This window comes from Ascaphus truei, chromosome 6, assembly GCF_040206685.1.
Source record: "Ascaphus truei isolate aAscTru1 chromosome 6, aAscTru1.hap1, whole genome shotgun sequence".
Taxonomy (NCBI): domain Eukaryota; kingdom Metazoa; phylum Chordata; class Amphibia; order Anura; family Ascaphidae; genus Ascaphus; species Ascaphus truei.
The window spans coordinates 115,978,849-116,001,924 of record NC_134488.1 but is presented as its reverse complement, the minus strand read 5'-3'; the positions used below and the strand labels follow the sequence as shown (position 1 = coordinate 116,001,924).

The following is a 23,076-nucleotide window of genomic DNA, read 5'->3' as shown; positions in this document are numbered from 1 at the left end:
AATGGGGAAAAGCAGGGTTGGAGACCTGTCTGAGATGTGAATGTGCTCACAACTGGTACTTTTATTTGCTGTACATAATAATTGGAAAAACATACACGTTTTCAACATATTCTAAAAGGAATATTTGAGAATATTTGGCACCTGTGTATGAGATTTAATGATTCATACGTTTTATTTTGAATGATTGAATTCCATTGTGTATTACTACTGGAGCCATTTATTTATGACCGTGGGGGTGGGAAGATTATCACAATAAAAGGACATCATTACCATACACTGGTACAGCTGTAAAAGAAGGTCCTGCACCAATGACCTTATAATCTAATAGGATGGAGAGAGTGAAAATGCAAGGTATATACAGTAAGTCCGTATTTGTATGCTGTGGTACAGTCTTCCCCATGCTGGGAAAGCATTTATTCCCACTCTTTTGAATGGGGCTGAAAGCTTCTCCAGTGCAGGAAAAACAGCTTCACTGCATTTTGAATAGGGACCATTGGAAGTTGGTGTATGTACTTATAAGATACCAATGTAGCTATGTCATGTACCCTGCTGTCATGGGAGATACTGCCCCATGACAAATGAATGACGATAGTAATAATGGCCTACAAATTTAGCAAAGCTACGCGGAAGTTGTAAAATTCCCTGATAATGTCATACCACTTGACATCCCGCTGGCATGAAGAGACGCGTTCAGGAATTCCATGCAGCATCAAGGCTGCAGCCGATAGGTTCTGAGTCAGTCTGTGAGGCTCCGGCTTTGTTAAACATTACATGGGAGAGTGAGAATGAGAAGGAGGAGGAGGGACACACAGTGGGCTGGATGGAGAGGGAGGATGAAGAGGATCTAAAGAGATGACCCCCCAGCTCCGGTCTACAAACCTCTGTGTAGTAAAGGTATACAGCAAATTAAAATATCACTTGTGAGCACATTCACATGTCTCTGGCAGCCCTGCTATTCCCCAGTATCTGCCAGCATACAGTGCTTCCACTGCAGCAAGGGATTCTGGGAAATGACAAGCGAATGTGTCACCTTTTACTTCCAAACCATTTTAGTAAAGTTGAAATTCGTGACACCTTCATTTGAAAAATACATTGGGGGTTGATGTACTCGGCACCGCAAACGTCATTCTTGCAGCAAAATTGGCACATGTAAACTCAATTTCAACTGCGCGTGTGCGCGCCGAGGTACAAAGCTCACATTTCTTCATGTGCACCAGCTGCATCAAATATATATATATTTTTTCATTTATTTTGGCGCACAGAAATGTATTGCGCTTGGCGTGCTGATGTAAATGGTAGGTACTTTAAAAAAAAAAAAAAAGACTATTTTGGTGAACCACAAAATCAATCGCAAGTGCGTCAGAATCGTCTCGCCAAGTACAACTTGGTGTAAACCCTAAAAAAAGACTTTTAAACACAAAGAATTTCTTCCAAAAAACGGAATTGGTTCATTAATTTATTATCCCCAAGAGTGAGATCAGAACAACTTGTTGCTAACACGACTCAGTGCTCTGCACTAGACAATGATTTAACTCACAACACGAGGCATAATCTCCGGGCAGAACATACTGGCAGCTGAAGTACAAGATATGTTAACCTTATACCAAGACTAAACACTGCATGGGTTAGATCTGGGGTAGCCAACTCCAGTCCTCAAGAGCTACCAACAGGTCAGGTTTTAAGGATATCCCTGCTTCAGCACAGGTGGCTCAGTCGACTGAGCCACTGATTGAGCCACCTGTGCTGACCAGGGACTGATTGAGCCACCTGTGCTGAAGCAGGGACTGATTGGGCCACCTGTGCTGAAGCAGGGACAGATTGAGCTACCTGTGCTGAAGCAGTATATCCTGAAAACCTGACCTGTTGGTAGCCCTTGAGGACTGGAGTTGGCTACTCCTGGGTTAGATTGTTTAGGCATTGAGTTTGTGGGGGTAGAAGTTTAAAGTTTAGAATGTAAGTAATCTAAAGTTAAATAAGGGGGGGGAGGAAGTAAATCTGATGATATATATATATTTCAATATATATAAAAGAACACACACAATCATATTGCGTGCAATGTTCAAATGATGTATTTTGATCTTTTTTCTGTTTAGACGCGATATATATTGTACACCAGGGAAAATATGATGTTGGAGCTTAAATACTGTATGTTACTGTAACTAGAATAGTGTATATCAAACCTATATAAAACTTCCAAATAAAAACATATTTTATAAAAAAAAAAAAAAAAAACTGTTAATAAGGTTAGCAGAGAAATACATTTCTATTACCCAAAAATGTATTTGACGCAGCAGGGATGTTTCATTATACAGGTTAACAAAATATGTTTTTAACGTAATTGTGTTTACATTTAAATTGTATTGAGCAGCTATTCAACACGAGGTATGAGTCAAAAGTAATTTCAAACAAGAAATGATGCGTCATACGGATGAAGTCTTCATACACACAACACACATTTTTTGGAAAGTTTATATTACTTAGCACTGATATTTTGACGCACAATATAATGTAAAATAAAATTGTACTACATACGTCATATTCTCTTCACGGTGCAATCCCTCTACGCTTTTTACGTTCACTTTAAACAAAAAGACCACAAAGTATTCAAAAAAATAATAATATATAACTTTCTTTATATTGTTAAATTGAAGCACAAAGTGACACTGCATGCTCATTTGCATGTCATTACCCAGAATCCCTGGCTGCAGCAGAAGCAGTGTATGCTGGGAGATAATGGTGGCAAGCAGGGTTGCAGACCTGTCTGAGACGTGAATGTGCTCACAATTAGCATTTGTATGTCTTGATATTCTAATTAAAACCAAAAAAAGTGATGATTCTTTCCAACAAACAGGACTACTTCCATGTTTGGCCAGCTTGGGGCACAGGGAACTATTGCGGACGCATTGATTTGTGCGTCTCAGACGTAGTCCCACGGCTCGTGGTCATGTCCTTCTAGCCCACGTCTCCTCATTTATAACGGAGGACACTTTCCTATTTGTCTCGCATCTTCGGGACATCAGCATAGGTTAACCACCTCTCAAACATGGCGGGTACTAGGAACACTTATCAATGGTGTCCATTGTGCGAGAGCATCTGTCTGGGTCTGACACAATGGTGGCGAGAGGCTGGCGCACGTCTTGCCGTCACCACTGAGCAACCTCTGTATACAATAGTGGCCAGGTGGCCGGCTTTCCACTCTGAAAATTACGTCTTCTTTTTTTTTAATTAATGTAATGGATTGCATCTTTAAAGACGCAGTAACACTAACCAACTTGTATTGGAACTACAATAGAGGGAAAGTACTCACACTTTATATACCATACAAAACATACTTCTTCTGTCATTGGAGGGAGCAATCTCCGCTGGTTGCAGTGACCAGGGATGAGGTGCTAAGTAGCATTAAAAAGTCCAAGGTGGCACGTCGCAGAATAACACATAAAACTATTCAGTGTCGGCATCTTGCTTCGTTTATTTATGTTTGATATTATGTTTATACACACGTGGCACTGCTGATGTATTTATATTTAAACTAGTAAAAATTCATTTTGATGGATTCTTCTTATACCTTTTTTATCTTTTGAGCTCCGGTAACATCCCGTTTTCGTTCAATTCATTGAGGGAAGTAGGGTTCCCTTTATCGCTCCCGTTGCACCACCCTCCTTGTGTTATCGTGATTGTGTATGTATATATGTATGTCTTTATTTATATAGCGCCATTAATGTACATAGCGCTTCACAGCAGTAATACACGTGACAATCATTCTATTAGGGGTGCCGTGTGACCTATATATAAAGGGTGTACAGTAAGAATTCCCATTCCTAAAAGTCCTATACAAAAATCCTCTTATAACAATGTTTTTTCCAAAACGTAAAACTAACGAAGAATGTCACAATCACGTGACGGACAGGAACGAAAAGAAGAAGGGGGAAAAAAAGAGAAGCAAAGACAAGTGGTAAAACAATAAAACAAAAATGGGCTGAATATAGCGTGGGTGAATAAAAGGTGGGAATAGCAGAGAAAAGCGATTTTAGCTTATGTTTCTAAGAGTGAATGCACCTTTAGAAAAGTGAAGGGAAATAGTCCCCCACCTTTGAAAAAACGAGAATAGCGTGTCCCCACCCCCCCTGGTCCCTCTCATTTTAAGCACTGTATTGTGTCTGTATTATGCTACCTTGTAAAGCGCTGACACTGTGGACAATGGCAGCTCTGCAGAATCATTATAACCAGAGTAGAAGGCTCTGTGGGAATGGGGCGAGAGGTGCAGCTCTCAGCTCCGTATGCCCCTGCTTTAGGGCTGCAGTTTATAGATGCTCTGCAAGAGATATTTGCTACAATTAATTTCCTGTGGGGAGAGGAGGGGGTGGGAGGTGGAGAGTTTTAGCTCACACCCGGCTCTTCATGATTTGTCCCAGGGGATAAGTTTGGTAAGAGTATATTTTACAGCAACATTGAAATATTACCTTTATCAACACTCACTTGGAGTAAGTGATTACGGATGGAGTTTCTGAATGTGACGCCCTGTGGTAACTTGGCGTGACCTGCGCCAATTGAAAATATTTCAATAATAAGTCGACGACAGCAAAACGGCAAACTCCTGCGGGTCGGAGCGCATTTTGTTGGCTGTGTTTGGAAAATATATGACATTGATCGCATTCCCGGCAAGAAAACTAAATACAGCTCAACCCCCTTATAACGCTGTGCTTGGGGTCCAAAGAATCACATTGCGTTATAAGCGCATCGCGTTAGAAATAATGTACAATTATAAACATTGTACAATAATGTTATTTAAGATACCAATAATCGTGTTGTAAAGTATTCATAAATACGAAAAATTGGGAGCCACGCTTGCATCGCGTTATAAGCGGATTCGCGTTGTAACGGATCGCGTTATAACGGGGTTGAGCTGTATTAGGAGGAGTGAATCTCTGCCCTCAATATCTTGCCAACTACTAACTGGAACCAAAACAGAGGCCTTTAGAACTATAATGTCTTAGATTGTAAGCTCTTCGGGGCAGGGGCTCCTTTTCCTAAATGTCACTTTTATGTCTGAAGCACTTCTTCCCATTATGTGTTATTTGTATTATTTGTTATTTATATGATGATGTCACGTGTATTACTGCTGTGAAGCGCTATGTACATTAATGGGGCGATATAAATAAAGACATACATACATACATACCTGTACATAAATACATACAACAGTTGCTCCCTCTGTCTGTGTAGGCGAGGGGTAGCCAGCCCAGTCCTCATGAGCTACTAACAGGTCAGGTTTTTAGGATATTTTCTGAAAACCTGACTTTTTGGTTGCTCTTGAAGACTGCAGTTGGATACCCCTGGTCTAGGCTCATTCAAAAGGTTTGCCCCTTTACTGTTCGAGAGGCTTGTCTCAAAGCTCTGCAGTGAAGGAAGGGGTTAATCTTGCATTGCCGACAGACATGAAGTTGAAGCTTTGTTTTGTGCACACAACGCGGGTAAATGCGTTTTCGCGTTGGTCACCTCTGGGAGAGAAGGGGTTAGTTAAGAAGGGATGAACAAACAGTGTAGGAGTGAAACAAATATGTGCGAGGAGAATGACACACCAGGAGTGGTGTAAAGGAATGGTGTGGCATAAGGTACGGTTAACACACAGAGGCCTATAAAAAAGGTGCGAGGGGCGTTATCAGAGTTTTACTCCAGGGGCAAGCAACCGTCGGATTTATCTATTATGTTTAATGGGGAAAAATCTCCAATGCACAACTGAAGTAAAACTTTCATAAGTTCCCCTCCGAACGGGTAACAAGAACCACATGTTGCTTCTGTGTGTTGCGAGAGTGCCCTGCGGGCAACGCTCCCACTCCAGTAAACTACAAATGGCTGTATTTTCTGTTCCTATCGCAAGTGCGGCCTCAGGGGGGGAAAAAATATTCAGAGGTGTTTATTTATACTTCAAATAACTCCCAGAGAGGTGTTCTGAGGCAGGCAGGCAGGCACGGTAAAGAGCAAGAGGTAATTGCTGTGTAAGGGATCCCAGGCAGTGCTAGTCACCATTAAAGGATGAAGCCGTCATCCTCACCTCTGAAAACTTTGTGCCGTCAGGATACGTGAGGAGGCCAGAGAAGATAGGAGCCTTAACATGTGGTGCTAGCTGTGTGAGAGGTTCTGTGCTGGGACATACGTGCTCCTCACCTCAGGCAGGGCTCCAGCCAGGGCAGGATAGCTAGGGCAGGATTACAGGGTTTGTGCATTTTACGCTGTAAGGAGGGGGATAGGATTTTGTGGCTCAAGGATGATAATACAGGGCAAGGCCGGTGTGTCACAGATGTGACTATGGCACACGTACATAGTTGTATACACACATTTGGGTGTGTGTGTTGTGTGTGTATGTTTCTGTCAGACATGTCAGCTCTCACTGATTTGGGGCGAATCTCGCTGATTTGAAGCAGTCACACTGATTTATTTTTTGTTTAGAACTGCCAAATCTCAGTGATTTTGGTCCCCGGAGGTTGAGATTTGTGTGTGTGTGTGTGTGTGTGTGTATGGGTATAACAAAACTGGCTGAGCTGGTTCCTGATAATCAGGCTATCCTGTGTGACCCTGATCCTTGTGTAATGACACAAGGAGTTACAGAATATCGCTACTTTATTTTTTATTCTTTTCAAACCAATGCTTACATTTCCTTTTTAGACGATAAGGGATCTGTCATCTTTTTTAAAAATACCTTAAGCCTATACTTTCTTGCAGCATAAAGACATCCTCTTGCGAGTAAGTTCTCAGGCGCAGGGCACTCATTACCTTCTGTATCTGTTGGCGCTTGTCTGTCCTTACGTGTATGTCATTCTGTTTATGTAATTAACGTGCCATTGTACCGCGCTGCGATATACGTTGGCGCTTTACAAATAGACGGTAATAATCGCAAAATGCTTAACATGGTATAATTTGTTCCCTGATTCAGAAAAATTGAACACTACTGCAGTCAAGCACAGTACTACTGCTTTTTAATGGTAACAACTAATAGGAAAAATGCTCGTGTTCTGCTGATCATGTGAAGCTTAACACACAATAGTTAACATAGACCTGCGACAATTCTGTACAGACACCTTCTGCATAGCAGTTTGTTCTCTGTTAACATTAAAAATAACCGCGCCACCATTTGCACACCAGAGGTGGCTTCACCTCGCGTCCTGGAAGGTATTTTCTGCTGCCTGTACCCTAAGCTTGTTGTCCTTTCCTCACACGTGAGTGTAGGTGCATTTTCTACAAATGCTCAGGAACACACACACACACACACACACACACACACACACACACACACACACACACACACACACACACACACACACACACACACACACACACACACACACACACACACACACACACACACACACACACACACACACCATCCCATCTACCATGAACATCAAAACAAGGGCTGCATTGAGTTTTCTAGGTGAAGTGTGTGTATGATCCGAGCAGAAGTTCTCAGGGAAGCAGGAGGAGGATCAAAGAGCTCACTGAATAACTCCAGGGCATCAAAGGGGGTTGGAGCTGAAAGCCTCAGAGGAGTCTCTGAAAGGGAGGCTCGGTTCTTATCCCATTCAGGTGCACTGTGCCTTTAAGTTGCCTGTGTGCAGGGGGCGGGGCCCGGCTGCTGTTAGCTCAGGGCATGAATGAGCAGGACTCAGGTTCCTGCAAACCCTCCTCTCACTCAGGAGTGTAGCGCTCACCCAGCCAAGACACGGGACAGAGAGAGGAGCCGCCGCCGCCAGCATGGGACCCCCGGGAGCCAGCACCCCAATATTCCTCACCCTATTTATTAGCAGCCTATTTATTTCTCTGCACACCAAGGAAGGTAAGAGAAGGTTTCCCGAAACTAAAAGTCCTGTCTCTTCCCGGCTGGGGGGCGGGGGGGGGGGTTCCTTTTTATTTTTAAAGTGAGTTTTTTTTGAGGGTGACCGGGAGGCGATTATACAGCGCCACAGGAGTTGGGTTACCATACATTGTTGGCTTCCGCTCTTATTAGAACTTCTAGGGGTCCTGTTGGAAACGGGGTTATGGAGATAGGATGGGGTGTCCTGGTCTATACAGGGGCAGAATATGCACTTTCCCAGTCTCTCTCTCTTCTCTCTCTCAAACACCCGCCCCCCCACCCGCAAAATATTAGGGGTCTTTATTTGGGGGTACAGCTTGGCAGCACGTGTCTGACCCACTGGATGTAATGAGTAAGGCCGAGGGATTGATGAGGATTCCCCAAAATGTCAAAGCGATATATAGGGTTTTGTTTTCTGATTGAAAGCGTTGTTACATTTTATATATTGTACTTCCATTGTTAACACGGATTAAGGGTGTGTATGTATATATATATGTATGTGTGTGTATATATATATATATATATATATATATATATATATATATATATATATTTTCTCACTACTTGTTATAAATATCTAGCACATTATACACACTTTTAAGGTATTTTAGTTGTGGAGCAAAATAAGTTATTTAATTTGTAATAAAAAGGTTGTCTGGTTTTATTAATGCACCAGGAGTGGGCTTTCTATAATTCTGCACTTCCCTGTTACCTGTGGGGAGCAGAGATTCCTGGTTGGCATAGGGTGGGGTGTTTAGTTTAGTCTCTGCTCTGTGTCTCTTTGGCCAGCATGTGTCCCACAAACTTTGCCAAACTGTTTCCGTGTAGCAGTTTCAGCCTCTTCTTCTGTCCCTAACCCCCTCCTTAAACCACAGCACTGCTGCCTATTTCCCCTGGAAGGGAAGACGCTGGGCCTCCGTCTGCATTTTGCTTATATGTGCCTCTTTAAAACCCTGTCTCTGAAAACCGGTCTGTTAGGTTGAGGCTGTGTTTGTCTTAATGTAAGCTTTGCTTCCCCCTTCCTATCTATAGGGTTATATGGCTATTGAAACATATCTTAACCCCTTCAATGCTCGCTTACAACGCATTTCCCACCAGGCAGTGTAGCGGTTAATCTCACCTGAGGCAAACGCCAAAGTTGTGTTTTTTGTTTTTTTTAAACATTGACTCACTACAAGTTACCTGAGCCAAACCCAGCTAGTCATATATTGTATGGAGCTCGCCACAGTTATATCTCTGGGATTACAAGCAGGAGCCCCTCTGGGAGTGCGGTTATGGCAATAAGGGACTTCCAAATGCTGTGACCAAGACTGTACTCACAATATTCAACATTGGGTTCCACAATATTTTGTTCGGTTTTCCTGTCGACTGGAAACCCTAAATTAAAGTCACTGCTAAACAAGGTGACCAAACTGCTCCAGATTATATGGACCGGTTCAACCAGTAGGCGTCATGTTGGTAGCCAGGATTTGCTGCTTATAGGATATATAAAGTAGTGCTGACTAGGTGTCCTCCCTATAATTTGGAGTCATCCGGGCAATAACTATATTATTGTTGTAATTAAACTTTGGACTGCTATAAATCATTGAGTGCTGTTCAATGGGTAGTTTATCATTCATGGTTATCTTGCTATAAATTGCTCTTAAAGCCTTGTGGGACCTTGAAAGCTCTTGTACACCGTGAAATGTTGCAAATCCTCTACAATTTCCTGTGAACAGTACAACTGCTACAATGCAGTGCCTAAGCACTGCTCACTGTATGGTAACCCAACACTTGCAGTGCTTTGTACAGTTTCTGCTAGCTCCAAGAGATTCCAAATACTCTCTTCTGTCTTGTGTGAAGGAGTTAATCTTGGCAGGTTGAATCATTAGCTCACCCTGTTGATTTTGTACACATATATTTCTTTCTTAATTAGGAATAGAACTTCACGGGGATGAGATCACATACGAGCTGTGATTAATGGAAAAAAAAAAGTGCTAGGTGTATTTTGGAATAGTGTTGAATATACAGGGTTCATAAATAGCATGCAAATTCCTTGGGGGGGAATGCTGCTTGCTTTTAAAAAGCTCAGTGTGCCAGCGGAATCCATGTGCCAACATTAAAACTCCTCTCCAGAAACACCACCAAAAATTCAGTGCTGAAGCGGCATTTAACCCATTTACTACCAGAGGCCTGTTTTTGTCCAGTGTTCCAGGTTCTCTGATCTAGTGAAAGGGCTAAACTCCATTTGTGCCATCCTCTCTGGGTGCTTCCACACAGACTAATGCAGTAATGTGGCACTCACACACTGTTTTTGGTGATGGACTCATTTTTATTTATTTTTTATATAATCTTTTTTCCTTTATTGGGTTCTTGCAAACAAAAAAGGTACAAATAGTAACCGTCACAGCAGTGCAGAGGATAATGAGTCAAAGGCACATGACTGCGAAACGTTATCAGATAACCAATAAACCATTTTCCCTTTTTGATGGACTCATTTTTGAAAACAGTACAGGCCCAAAAACCAGACATGATTTAATCTCCAACACGTACCAAATTATAGGTGTCTGTGAAATATGGTTATTATTTAGCCCTTGTCTAGCTTTGATACCATTTTTATTTTTTATTAACAATTTACGGCATGTCCTCTGTGAATAAGACACACACACACACACACACACACACACACACACACACACACACACACACACACACACACACACACACACACACACACACACACACACACACACACACACACACACACACACACACACGGTTCTCAACAGAAAGGGTTTGCTTTTCAAATAGCCTCTTGTATCCTCTTGGGTGCTTCATGCACATCAGCAATAGTCTTGTGGTGAATAATCTGGGATTTCCATACAGAGCAAAGCCATCGGAAATCTGCGTGTTCTTCTGAGCGCAATGTTCAGCGTTAATTAAACATGTCTCGTGTGTTGTGTTGTTTGTGTTGTGGTTTGTTGGTTTTTCGCAGGCGCGTAGGGCAATTTGAGCAATTCTTTAGTGTGTAAACTGTTTGAGTAATGTGGACACGAGGACCTTCGTGTTGCACAACATTGCTCCCGCAGAGCAGATCTCTGGGGTATAGTGTAAACTAGTTCTCCACTTTTTTGGGTGGCATGTGCATGGATTAATATTAACGTTTTGCAAAACGGGAGTTTTTACCTTTTAGGCCCATCGTTGCCAGAGGCCTCCAACTTCTTTACATTCCTAGTACAGAAAACCAAACGAGTAATAATACTGCTCCCATTGGTAGTACTGTTCTGTATAAGAATAAAGTATCAACTGATGCAATGTGTCCTAGTCCAAAAAAAATAAATAAGTTTATTGTCTAAGCCAGGTGTGGGCAACTCCAGTCTTCTGGGGTCACCAACTGGTCAGGTTTTAAGGATATCCCTGCTTTAGCACAGCTCAATCAAAGATTGAGCCACTGATTCAACCACCTGTGCTGAAGCAGGGATAACTTTAAAATATGACCTGTTGGTGACCCCAGAGCACTGGAGTTGCCCACACCTGGTCTAAGGTACTGAGACTGGCCCAAGGTCACACTTGGATACTGGCACCAGAACAAGCATCTTATAGCCCAGTTCTTGACCACAAGCACCTTTTTTATATACTATCAAAGTATCATAAAGTAGAGTTTTGTGACCAGGTCACACTTTATTTTTCTGGTCACTTTAGTGTAGCTCTTAATCACTTCACGCTGCTTTTCTAAACCCTTTGTTCTAATCCAAACACAAACCATTTCAGGATGCGCTGCTGTTTTTTTTTGATGCACAAAATGTTAAAAAAAAAAAAAAAAAAATTACCCTCGGGTGAAAACTCCCCAAAATTTTGAGAAGACTTTTTGATTTGAAGGGAAAAGTCACATGTTAAAAAATTGTCAAGTTAAAAAAAAAAAAAAAAAAATGTATCCTAAAAGATAAGGCATATCAATGCTTTAAGCTTGATATAAATGCCCTAGTTACAGTGGCATTAATTCCCTGTTCTCATGTGCCAAGGCAGGCAGACAGGGGCAATAGTTTGTTAGTGCTCTCAACCCCTTCCCTGTCAGAGGAACCAGCAACGCATTTCTGTCATTAATCACTGCTGAGCTCTAATGCCAGAACCAGTGTATAAAACTGGTAACATACATTGATACATAGATAGGCAAACCATACCCACAGACATACTAATAACACATGGACCCACACATGCTTATTACTGCCCTCATTACCACTTTTGTATCTGCTTGGCCATATTTGTATGTAATTATCAAGTCTATGCTGCGGAATATGTTGTTGCTTTGCTAATAATAATAATAATAATATATTGTAAACTTATTCTACTTTTTTTTGTTTTGATTTTATTTTTTTTTGGAAGGATCACTTTATTTCTGACTGAAATCATCGGGCATGCTTTGCATTACTATGGATGTGGGGGGCAGGTCAGTGATCCCACTAGAAAGGTATTATCGGGGAAACGGCTCATAAAATCAGTATGGAGAGCAGGGGAGGGGCTGAGCACTGCTTGATTCACGCTGAGGAATGCTGGTACTCTGAGTAATTCCTCATATGACGTCTCGTTCGTTTCAGGATTGTAAAACACAAACCTTCTATCCAGAGTACTGCGTTTAAAAAAAAAAAAAAACCCCAAAAAACCCACCCAAAACCTTGGCATATTATAAATGGTTCTCGCCGCCCTGCTTAGGGTCTGTGGGAATTATCTGTAAGCGATTAATGTGTTCCTCCCATACTAGTCATCCTATAATGAGTTACCCGAAAGGTTTAGTATAGCAACAGCTCCCGTTCTATCCATTCTTACAACAGAATCTATCCCTTATGGGAACACAACATTTTTGGCAGCTTATGATTTTTTTTTTTTTTTTTTTGGAACAGCATGAAAGCTATTCATACATGTTGTAATACAAGATCCTTCAAAGTCACTTCTTTTGAGAAACCAGTCTGCCAAGTACAATCAAGGCCTTTTTTTCTTCTATTGGTAGAATTGTACGTTCGTAGAAAAATATCTGTTGCTGAATTTGCTGATCAAAAATTCTGTTTCACCACTGCTCACACTCACTTCTATATCTCTTTTACTAAAGGCTCCACGTAACTGTGTGGTTGTGGTTCATGAGATGGTTTTCTATAAGAAGCGCACTATCTAGGCCTTTTAAAGCATGGGTCTACATTTGGTGCTGATGGAGTTAAAACTTTGTAGGGAAGTATTTGGTGTTTCCTGAGTATTAGGAAGACTCTCTTTGTTGGCCAGTTGAGAAATCTTTCTCGCCTCTAGTAGGGGGCATTGTCTCTTTCGATGAGTCGATAATGAGTTGCTTTCACGTTCCTGATGGCAGCACTCACGAATAAGAAAAGGGTGTTACAAGTCTTTGCAAATGGTTTTGTCACCTTTTTGGGAGATGTGGTGGTCAAACGTCTTTTCATATTCCTGGCTGACTGTCAGGATCTGATATTTTTGTATATATGTTCTTCAAATACACTTTAATAATTTTTTTTAGCAGAGGCCTCACTTGTATTTTAAATTACAGGACTTTTGATTGGGCTCTTTATTTATTTTTTAATAATGATGACCAAGATGCCTAGAATGCATATTTAATACCAACTCAAAGTGAGGAATTTCTCAATGTATGCAATTCAACTCGCACATCATGTGACAAACTGCAATACTATTTCTGGAAGGGACAGGCCGTGTTGGGTTCCTTATGTTGTACATGTTGGTACATTTACCCTAATTGCCCTCAAATAATTGGTTGCTTGTGAGTCAGATTACTGTTGTGCTGTATATGAAGACTCCCCTCACTAAACCTATTCAGTTTTAGACCCAGCCTATAGATGACTGGTTCCATAAACTCTGATGTGTCAAGGGGTGGGACCCGACACTGTGTCTGTCGGGTGGCACATGACGGAACAGTAGAGGTGGCAAGCGACAGGGAAGTTGTAAAATATGAAAACAGAGGAATGTGTGTGATCTCAGTGTAGATAAGACAGGGGGCGGCGGGCGCGAGGAAAAATAAATGAATGAAGAAACAGTGATGGTATATGCTGGAAAAAATGTTTTAATCTTCTACATGAGTAGACTTGTTTGGTGAGAACGGAGGTGGTTAGAAGTTTGTCTTTCTTGACAGGGGAAAAAAGATAAATTGTCCCTGGATTAGATAAAGGTCCCACCCTTTTCTTTTTCCTAGCGTTTGCTTACTGTTTGTAGGGTGTACTGGTAGCTAGTGGTGTTTTTTGACCTCCTTTAATGGCTTGGGATGGTATGGTTGCTACTCCACGTGACATCTGCATGGCTAGATTTGAAGAACATTCACATGGCTCACAGGCTGTTTTAAACTGCAAGGTTGACCAGTGTTAATCTAGTGCCCTGAACCGTCACGAGGCCCCCGACGATGTTCAGGTACAAGGGCCTGTTACATGGGATATACGAAGGACCATGTGCTGAAGCGGGGATTGGTGAAAATGCATCTTATGACAACATACATGGATTGGCATCCCGGGAAAGATGGCAGATGGGGAACAATAAGCGGATTTAAATATGTTTGGCATAGACACACGGGATGCCTATGACAGATTTGAAATAGGCCTGGGGTTTACAGTAGGTACAGAGCAACGTGGGCCAAGTGATTGTCTCCAGTTTCTATAGGGCTGCTGCAGTTCTCTTTTCATTCAAGGGGAAATTCCAGCACAGGAAGCCTGAGCGAGTTATCCTGTTTGTATTCCAACTCTTTCCCACTGCACATGCCCGAGTCTCCCCTTCCTTCCCCGTGGCAGATTGTGGCTTGCCTGCTGCCCCTCCCCCCCCCTTATTTATTTTTTACATACTGTAACCTCCGGAGGAAGGATGGAGGCAAATGCCTCATTAACCTCTCCACTGCCAGCCAGGTCGTCTGAGCTTCAGCTGGAAAAACAGGGCTTTTGCACTGAACATGTAAAAAATCCCAATTGCTACAATGTGTTGTAGCCATAAATGGGTTAATATAAAGGGTGATTAACTGGGTTTGTTTTGGATGAGCAGGGACCTCCTTTTGTTACTCTAATATAGTAATAAGGATCCCAGCCTAATGAGCACCTGATAATCTGCAATCATGACTGCACCTACACGGTTGCTGCCTAAGCCTCAGTATGTTGTAGGTCGTGTATGAGCAACTTGTGGGACGTTTTGTATGGGATTCTCTGCTATTAGTAAGTAGGGTTGGGCAGATTTGCGAGTCCGAAAAACAAGACTTATTCATTTCGAAGCTCGTTTGGAAGTTCGGGTTGAATTGTGTAACTTGATTTCTGCGTGAATATGAAGCCAAACCCCCCTAAAAAGGCTCATCCTCTGATTTTTTTTTTTTAGTTTTTTTTTTTTTTAAAGTTGCAAGCATTAACAAATACAAAAAATAATCTTCAGAATGGGATTTCCCCAACCCCTCCATAAAAAAGAAATTGGTGTAATATCAAAACACGACACATTTTTTAAACCCAAACACCTGTGACCGTCCCTTCTCTTCTGTAATGTGTACAAAATCCTGGCTGTAAAACCTTAAGTTCATTATTGCTAATTATTGGTGGATAACTCTACTAATTACCACTGTAAAAGGTGATGATGACACCTGCGTAAAACAGTTTGAATATCAAGAGGACACACACACTATATTAAGGTCAACACGTAGAGTTTATTGGTGAAACAAGACAAGTGCACTCTAACGAAATGCGTAAAACAATTGGGCACCTGATCTGGAGCTCATCTTCTGCCCAGGGTAGACCAGGCATTGAAGGGTTAATACATAGCTGGGTTTTGTGTGTGTGCAGTTCAGTCTCTGACACTTTTACTTTTACCCCTGTATCCCAGAGGAGGCAGCATGGAAATCTGGTGCATCCTTTCATGGGAAACGCCGTGTCCCCCTCGCCGCTCCCTGCAGGTGCGGAAGGATTTTCTGCTAACGCAGGGATACTCTGCTTCCTCCGACTCTATTATAAGGCAGCAGAATGCCCTCTGAGCCCAGCCTGGTCATGCGCTCAGCACAGTACTGTTTGCTTTTCGACTGTTGATCCAGGGAGGGGGCACTCGGTACAAGGACGTGGTTACACGCTCTTCTAGGATTCAAAGGCTTTGGCACATCAACTTCATGGTAGAAAGCCACACCTTGGGGAAGCTTGCCCTGCTGCTTCTACTTTCTCCTGTAGCCTACTGTGAAAATTCCATATGAGGGGTGGCGGGGTGTTGGCCACGCCACTGGCCACGTGTGCCTTGGTTGGAAGTGAAACAAACACCATCTTCATAATTGGAAAGGCTGATGGCACTTCATCAAACTAGAGCACAATTGCTTTGAACCCTTTGGCTCCCAAAAGGGCTGAACATGGGGACCACACTCTTAAGATATAAAAGTGCAGCACATTTAACAAATTGTAAGGATAGTAATAGAAGGACGTTATCAAATCTATTTTGGGGTAAAAAAAAAAAGAATTTAATGGACTTCATACTGTAACTTCACGACTGTTGAGATATATGTATTATAACGAGGGGTCTGTCTGTTGTTCTGGGGTAGTGAAGGTTGCCTTGCTTGGATTTGCATGTGGGGACTGGGTGACGCTCTTATACTGCCTGCTTAGCTTCTGCTTTTGTGTATATGGATAGTGGGGAGGGGTGGTTGAAGGGTATTGCCCACACAAGTTGTTTTTAAGGGTCCTGTAATGGGTCTTTTAAGGCCTCCAGTGACTCGCCGCTCTGAAAGTCCCCAGAACTTTTATGCCATGTCTCTCACCGATTCACTCAGACGGGCCGGGCTGATCTGCTCTGCCCAAAGAGTGGGTTTTGGCTCTGTACAGCAAGGCATGCCTGGGCATGTGCTAAGAATCGTTCTCCATTCATGGAAAGTTCAGCTCACATTTGCATTTCAAATAAGCAAATTTTTGTCTTTCATAAAAATAAAAAAAACGCAATCGCATGTTCTTCTTTTTAAGCCAGTAAGGTTAATGCCAGCGGCACTACACAAAGGTGGTTCATAGGATTCCTAGAAGTCCAAACGGGTCAAGTCCTCGAAGCCCTCCTCGCTAGGGAGTGAAGCACCTAATGGCTGAAACCCCTAACCATGTTAACGCACTACAAAAGTTTGCCAAGTCTAACCCGCTTTCCCTCATTGTCTTTCAGTTGTCCTGCTGGATTTTGAGAAGGCGCAAGGAGAACTCGGCTGGCTCACTCATCCTTACGGCAAAGGGGTAAGTGATCCCATGGCCAGCATCAATAGGCCATGTTTTGTTCAAACTGCATAAAAGGAGGGACACAACAACATTTAGAAGGACTGCATTTGAACCTTCCACATCTCTAGCTCTGTCCCGACATGTTGTATTGGAAGGATTTTAAAGGGTGTCATTGGAATGCGTTTGCAACTACCATCTCGTGCGTGCCCTTTACTATGAGATGCTACAGGGGGCAGAGGAGGCTGTTGGAAGCGTCGCCCTATTCTGGGACCACACGTGAGCCATCCGCTGGCACGTATTGTAGACTCCGTTTCATTCCGATTCCACAAAGTCCCAAGTCTAACCTGGATTCCTTCCAATGAGGTTATGAAAGTGAAGTCCTTTCTATTTACCCTTTGGCTGCCAGGGTGGTCAGTTACACCGTGCTCACATGTGTTATGCACCGAATAGGCCGCTGGTAAGCGCAGTGCTATGAGACCCCATTTAATTTAGCAAGGAAGACGCACTAGTGATGTTAGATTTGGGATCTTCCTCCTAAAAATGAAGACTATGTAAAAGGGGGAAAAAAGTGTGATTTTGAAATGCGTCTTTGACCTCCCGAAAGGGCAGTTATTGGCTCCTTCCAGTGATTGCAGCTGCTGACCTATTGCATGACCCTAATATTTTCCCTATTCAAATACAACAGTAGACAAAGGCTCTAATTTGACACATATGAGAAATTTAGTTTTAATCTTATACTATATTAGTGAAAGCACTGTATGTTTGCCTGCCTGCCTGCCTGCATGCATGCCTGCCTGCTGGATGTCCGGTGTCCCTAGCGGCAATCTCATTGGTCCCTTGGCCCGCCCGCCCCCGCACACCTCTCATTGGCCTCACACACTCACACCACCCCCTTGGCCCGCCCCCCACACCTCTCATTGGCCTGAGGCGGAGTGACGGGCCAAAGGTCCAAAAAAATAAATAAAACACACACACACACACACACACACACACACACACACACACACACACACACACACACACACACACACACACCTCTTCCCCCTCCCCAGCGGCATCACCTCTTCCCCCTCCCCAGCGGCATCACCTCTTCCCCCTCCCCAGCGGCATCACCTCTTCCCCCTCCCCAGCGGCATCACCTCTCCCCCCTCCCCAGCGGCATCACCTCTCCCCCCTCACCGCTCCAAATCACCTCTCCCCGCTCCAAATCACCTCTCCACGCTCCAAATCACCTCTCCCCCCTCCCCGCTCCAAATCACCTCGCTTCCCGCAGCTGCCACGCGGCGCGTAAGATGGCGGCTCCCCTTCCTCCCTCGCGGCGCCGAGTCAGACGGTGGCGGCGCCCGGAAGTACAGGTAGGTGTCGCTCCCCACCTCCGGCGCCAAACGGAACTGAGAAAGGGCGCATCAACTGAGGTGTGTGTGTGTGTGTGTGTGTGTGTGTGTGTGTGTGTGTGTCACTGTCCACTGCCCCCCCCTCCTGTCCACTGCCCCCCCCTCCTGTCCACTGCGTCCCCCCTCCTGTCCACTGCGTCCCCCCTCCTGTCCCCCTCCTGTCCCCCTCCTGTCCACTGCCGTCCCCCTCCTGTCCACTGCCGTCCCCCTCCTGTCCACTGCCGTCCCCCTCCTGTCCACTGCCCCCCCCTCCTGTCCACTTCCCCCCCCTCCTGTCCACTGCCCCCCCCTCCTGTCCACTGCCCCCCCCCTCCTGTCCACTGCCCCCCCTCCTGTCCACTGCCCCCCCCTCCTGTCCACTGCCCCCCCTCCTGTCCACTGCCCCCCCTCCTGTCCACTGCCCCCCCTCCTGTCCACTGCCCCCCCCTCCTGTCCACTGCCCCCCCTCCTGTCCACTGCCCCCCCCTCCTGTCCACTGCCCCCCCTCCTGTCCACTGCCCCCCCTCCTGTCCACTGCCCCCCCCCTCCTGTCCACTGCCCCCCCCCTCCTGTCCACTGCCCCCCCCTCCTGTCCACTGCCCCCCCCTCCTGTCCACTGCCCCCCCCCTCCTGTCCACTGCCCCCCCCCTCCTGTCCACTGCCCCCCCCTCCTGTCCACTGCCCCCCCCTCCTGTCCACTGCCCCCCCCTCCTGTCCACTGCCCCCCCCTCCTGTCCACTGCCCCCCCCCTCCTGTCCACTGCCCCCCCCTCCTGTCCACTGCCCCCCCCTCCTGTCCACTGCCCCCCCCCTCCTGTCCACTGCCCCCCCCCCCTCCTGTCCACTGCCCCCCCCCCTCCTGTCCACTGCCCCCCCCTCCTGTCCACTGCCCCCCCCCCTCCTGTCCACTGCCCCCCCCCCCTCCTGTCCACAGCCCCCCCCCCCTCCTGTCCACTGCCCCCCCCCCTCCTGTCCACTGCCCCCCCCCCCTCCTGTCCACTGCCCCCCCCCCCTCCTGTCCACTGCCCCCCCCCCCCTCCTGTCCACTGCCCCCCCCCCCCTCCTGTCCACTGCCCCCCCCCCTCCTGTCCACTGCCCCCCCCCCCTCCTGTCCACTGCCCCCCCCCCCTCCTGTCCACTGCCCCCCCCCCTCCTGTCCACTGCCCCCCCCCCCTCCTGTCCACTGCCCCCCCCCCTCCTGTCCACTGCCCCCCCCCCTCCTGTCCACTGCCCCCCCCCTCCTGTCCACTGCCCCCCCCCCTCCTGTCCACTGCCCCCCCCCCTCCTGTCCACTGCCCCCCCCCTCCTGTCCACTGCCCCCCCCCTCCTGTCCACTGCCCCCCCCCCTCCTGTCCACTGCCCCCTCCCTCCTGTCCACTGCCCCCTCCCTCCTGTCCACTGCCCCCCCCCTCCTGTCCACTGCAGGAAATGCAGGGGGAGGAATCCATGCCTTTGAGGCGCCCCCCCCCTCCCTTTGACGCCCCCCCCCCTCCCTTTGACGCCCCCCCCCCTCCCTTTGACGCCCCCCCTCCCTTTGACGCCCCCCCCCTCCCTTTGACGCCCCCCCCCCTCCCTTTGACGCCCCCCCCTCCCTTTGACGCCCCCCCCTCCCTTTGACGCCCCCCCCTCCCTTTGACGCCCCCCCCCTCCCTTTGACGCCCCCCCCCCTCCCTTTGACGCCCCCCCCCTCCCTTTGACGCCCCCCCCTCCCTTTGACGCCCCCCCCCCTCCCTTTGACGCGCCCCCCCCTCCCTTTGACGCCCCCCCCCTCCCTTTGACGCCCCCCCCCCTCCCTTTGACGCCCCCCCCCCTCCCTTTGACGCCCCCCCCCTCCCTTTGACGCCCCCCCCCCCTCTTTTTGACGCCCCCCCCCTCCCTTTGACGCCCCCCCCTCCCTTTGACGCCCCCCCCCTCCCTTTGACGCCCCCCCCTGCCTTTGACGCCCCGCGCGCACACACTGACTGACTGCCGCACGCACGCACACACTGACTGACGCGCACACAAAGCCTGACTGACGCACGCACACACTGACTGAGGCACACACTGACTGTGTGTGCGTCAGTCAGTCTGTGTGTGTTTGTGTTTCTGCCTCAGACTCACTGACGCGCGAGCAAACACACAGTGACTGACGCACACACGCTACATGAAGCTGTAAAGGAGGGAGGGAGGGGGGGGACTGGATTGATGTGAATGGGGGACAAACAGAGAGAGGGGGGAGGAGAGAGAGGAACGGGAACATTACATCCCGGGCAACGCCGGGTCTCTCAGCTAGTACTATATATTTTTTTTCTTGGCAGTATGACTCTTATGAGAAGAAAAAAGCTAGTATTGAACCAATAATTTGTCATGTTGGATGTACTATTGGAGCCTTTTTTTGTTTATGGTATACTTGAGGTCACTATCCCAATAGCAGTCTAATCAACACAAATAAATCTACATAATGCAGTGGGTTTGGGTTTTGAGCTTGCGAAGACTGTATGCCAATTCAAATCGTAACTGGAAAACCTATGAGTGTAGGGTCTCCCCAGCTGGTTATTACTGAGGGCAGCAAAAGATCATGGACTGGCACAAAGTCTGTTTTTTTGGACTGGTGTTCTTTCCTTAAGATCCACCAAACATTGCTTGTAACCCCATTCCAAACCATGGGTAGGAAACCCTTTGCAATGCATTGCTGGCCCTTGTAGCAAAGTTTTTGGATAGCTAACATAGAAAGGTATGGGAATGGAGGGATGAAAAGCGGGTGAGTGAGAAGTAGTGGGGTCGACCTAAAGGTCAGGCAGCTGTGTATCCTGTTGATCTTTTTGCGTGTAACACGGAAGCCCGCTCTCTCATTCCTCCTGTCCCCCAGGGAACGAGGGGCGATGAGAGCTGAGGGGGAGGGAGCGGGAGCAAGTGCATGTTCGGTTGTGGGTTTACTCTGTCTTGCTTTTTGCTAAATGAAGAGGTTAATTGATGTTTGTTCTGCTGGTGCAGGTCCTGCTGACAGCTGTAATCCTGGGTCCTCATACTAATCGGCAGCCACTTAGCTGGGGCTCTGAGCTCCTGCTCCAATGTGTTCCCTTACTACACGTAAACAGACACGATCATGCACATGTAAAGCTGCATTCCTCTCTTACACACGACCGAATGACTTAATGGAGTTTGGGGGAGTAAAGGGAATATAGCCATGGATCATGTCTAGTTTTGGACATGCAGACCAACCTAGCGTCATGTATTGGACTTGACCCGCTGTCACAATTATTCAGCAATTGTATGCTTTAGCAGCTAGTGACATTGCACCAACAGTAAATTATGACAATGTTAAACCCTTCTCTCAAAGGGCCTGTAACTTGCTACATAGAGCTGTGAAATGAATGACTTTTGAATATCACAATGGTCTTCTCCTCTCCCTTCCTACTCCAGTGGGACCTGCTCCAGAACGTGATGAACGGCAGCCTGATCTACATTTACTCCGTGTGCAGTGTGCAGGAAGGTGAGCAGGACAACTGGCTGCGCACCAATTGGATCTACCGCAGCGAGGCTCAGCGCATTTTCATCGAGCTCCGGTTCACCGTGCGTGACTGCAACAGCTTTCCTGGGGTCTCTGGGGCCTGCAAGGAGACCTTCAACCTGTACTATGCAGAGTCCGACGTGGATTACGGCACCAACTTCCAGAAGCGTCAGTTCCGCAAGATCGACACCATCGCGCCTGATGAGATCACCGTGCGGGATGACTTCGCCTCGCGTAGCGTCAAGCTCAACACTGAGGTGCGCTCTGTGCGGTCGCTCAATCGCAAAGGGTTCTACCTGGCATTCCAGGACATAGGCGCCTGTGTGGCGCTGCTGTCGGTCCGCATCTACTATAAAAAGTGCCCGGCCGTGGTGCAGGGGATGGCGCTGTTCCCAGAGACTGTGGCTGGTGCTGACTCCCAGCCCTTGGCGAAGGTTTCAGGGACATGCGTGGAGAAAGCGGTGTCCGTCGGAGGGGAGGAGCCGACCATGCATTGCAACACGGATGGGGAGTGGCTGGTGCCCATTGGGCAGTGTCTGTGCCAGGCTGGCTATGAGAAAGTGGGGGACAAGTGCCAAGGTAAGAAGCGGGCAAACAGTAGGTATGGAGGGGATCAATCAAGGGTGCACAGAAAGATGCTGATTTTTAGGAAACCAGGGGAGGGTGCGTAGGGTACAAGGAATCATAGTGAGAATGGCTATTGGGGAACTCTCATATCTGTCTACATTGGCAGAGGGCAGTACTGGGATGAAGAGGCTGGTGATGTAGTAACAGCTTTGTTCTCATCTCAATTCCTTAAGGTTTCCACAGACATTGTGTGAACCCCACGCAGTGCTGTTATTCACCCCCCCCCCCTGCAGATACCACAGGGACATTGGACTTCTGGATCGTTCATGTGGAGAATGGAATTTAGGTTAATTCTTTTCTCCGCTAGAGAGATCAGTACTTCAATATCATCTCTGTCAGTGAAGCGTTTCATTGTTTTGCCAGCACACGGGGAGGTATGGTGGTGCAAGGAACTTCTGTGTCTGGAAGCTTGGATGGGATGGAATAAATGCTGTTCTTGGGATATTCAGCAGAAGAGGTTGGCATTGGCTCTACTCTAGGAGTTAATGTGCTTGTTGAAGTGGGAAGTTTTTTTATTTTTTCAGTTTCGATAGCCCAACCTTTTTTGTTTTAAAAG

At 46.5% G+C, this 23,076-nt stretch overlaps 1 protein-coding gene across 1 annotated transcript in view; it reads left to right on the top strand.

Annotated features, from left to right (window-relative positions):
• Positions 1-7,655: 7,655 nt before the first annotated feature.
• Positions 7,656-23,076, top strand: part of EPHA2 (EPH receptor A2) — a 38,614-nt gene continuing 23,193 nt past the window's right edge. Inside the window, exons 1-3 of the mRNA XM_075605942.1 lie at positions 7,656-7,831; positions 16,982-17,049; positions 21,806-22,472. Coding sequence (XP_075462057.1) covers positions 7,750-7,831; positions 16,982-17,049; positions 21,806-22,472 — 817 coding nt within the window. The 5' untranslated portion in view covers positions 7,656-7,749. The remainder of the gene's footprint in view (positions 7,832-16,981; positions 17,050-21,805; positions 22,473-23,076) is intronic.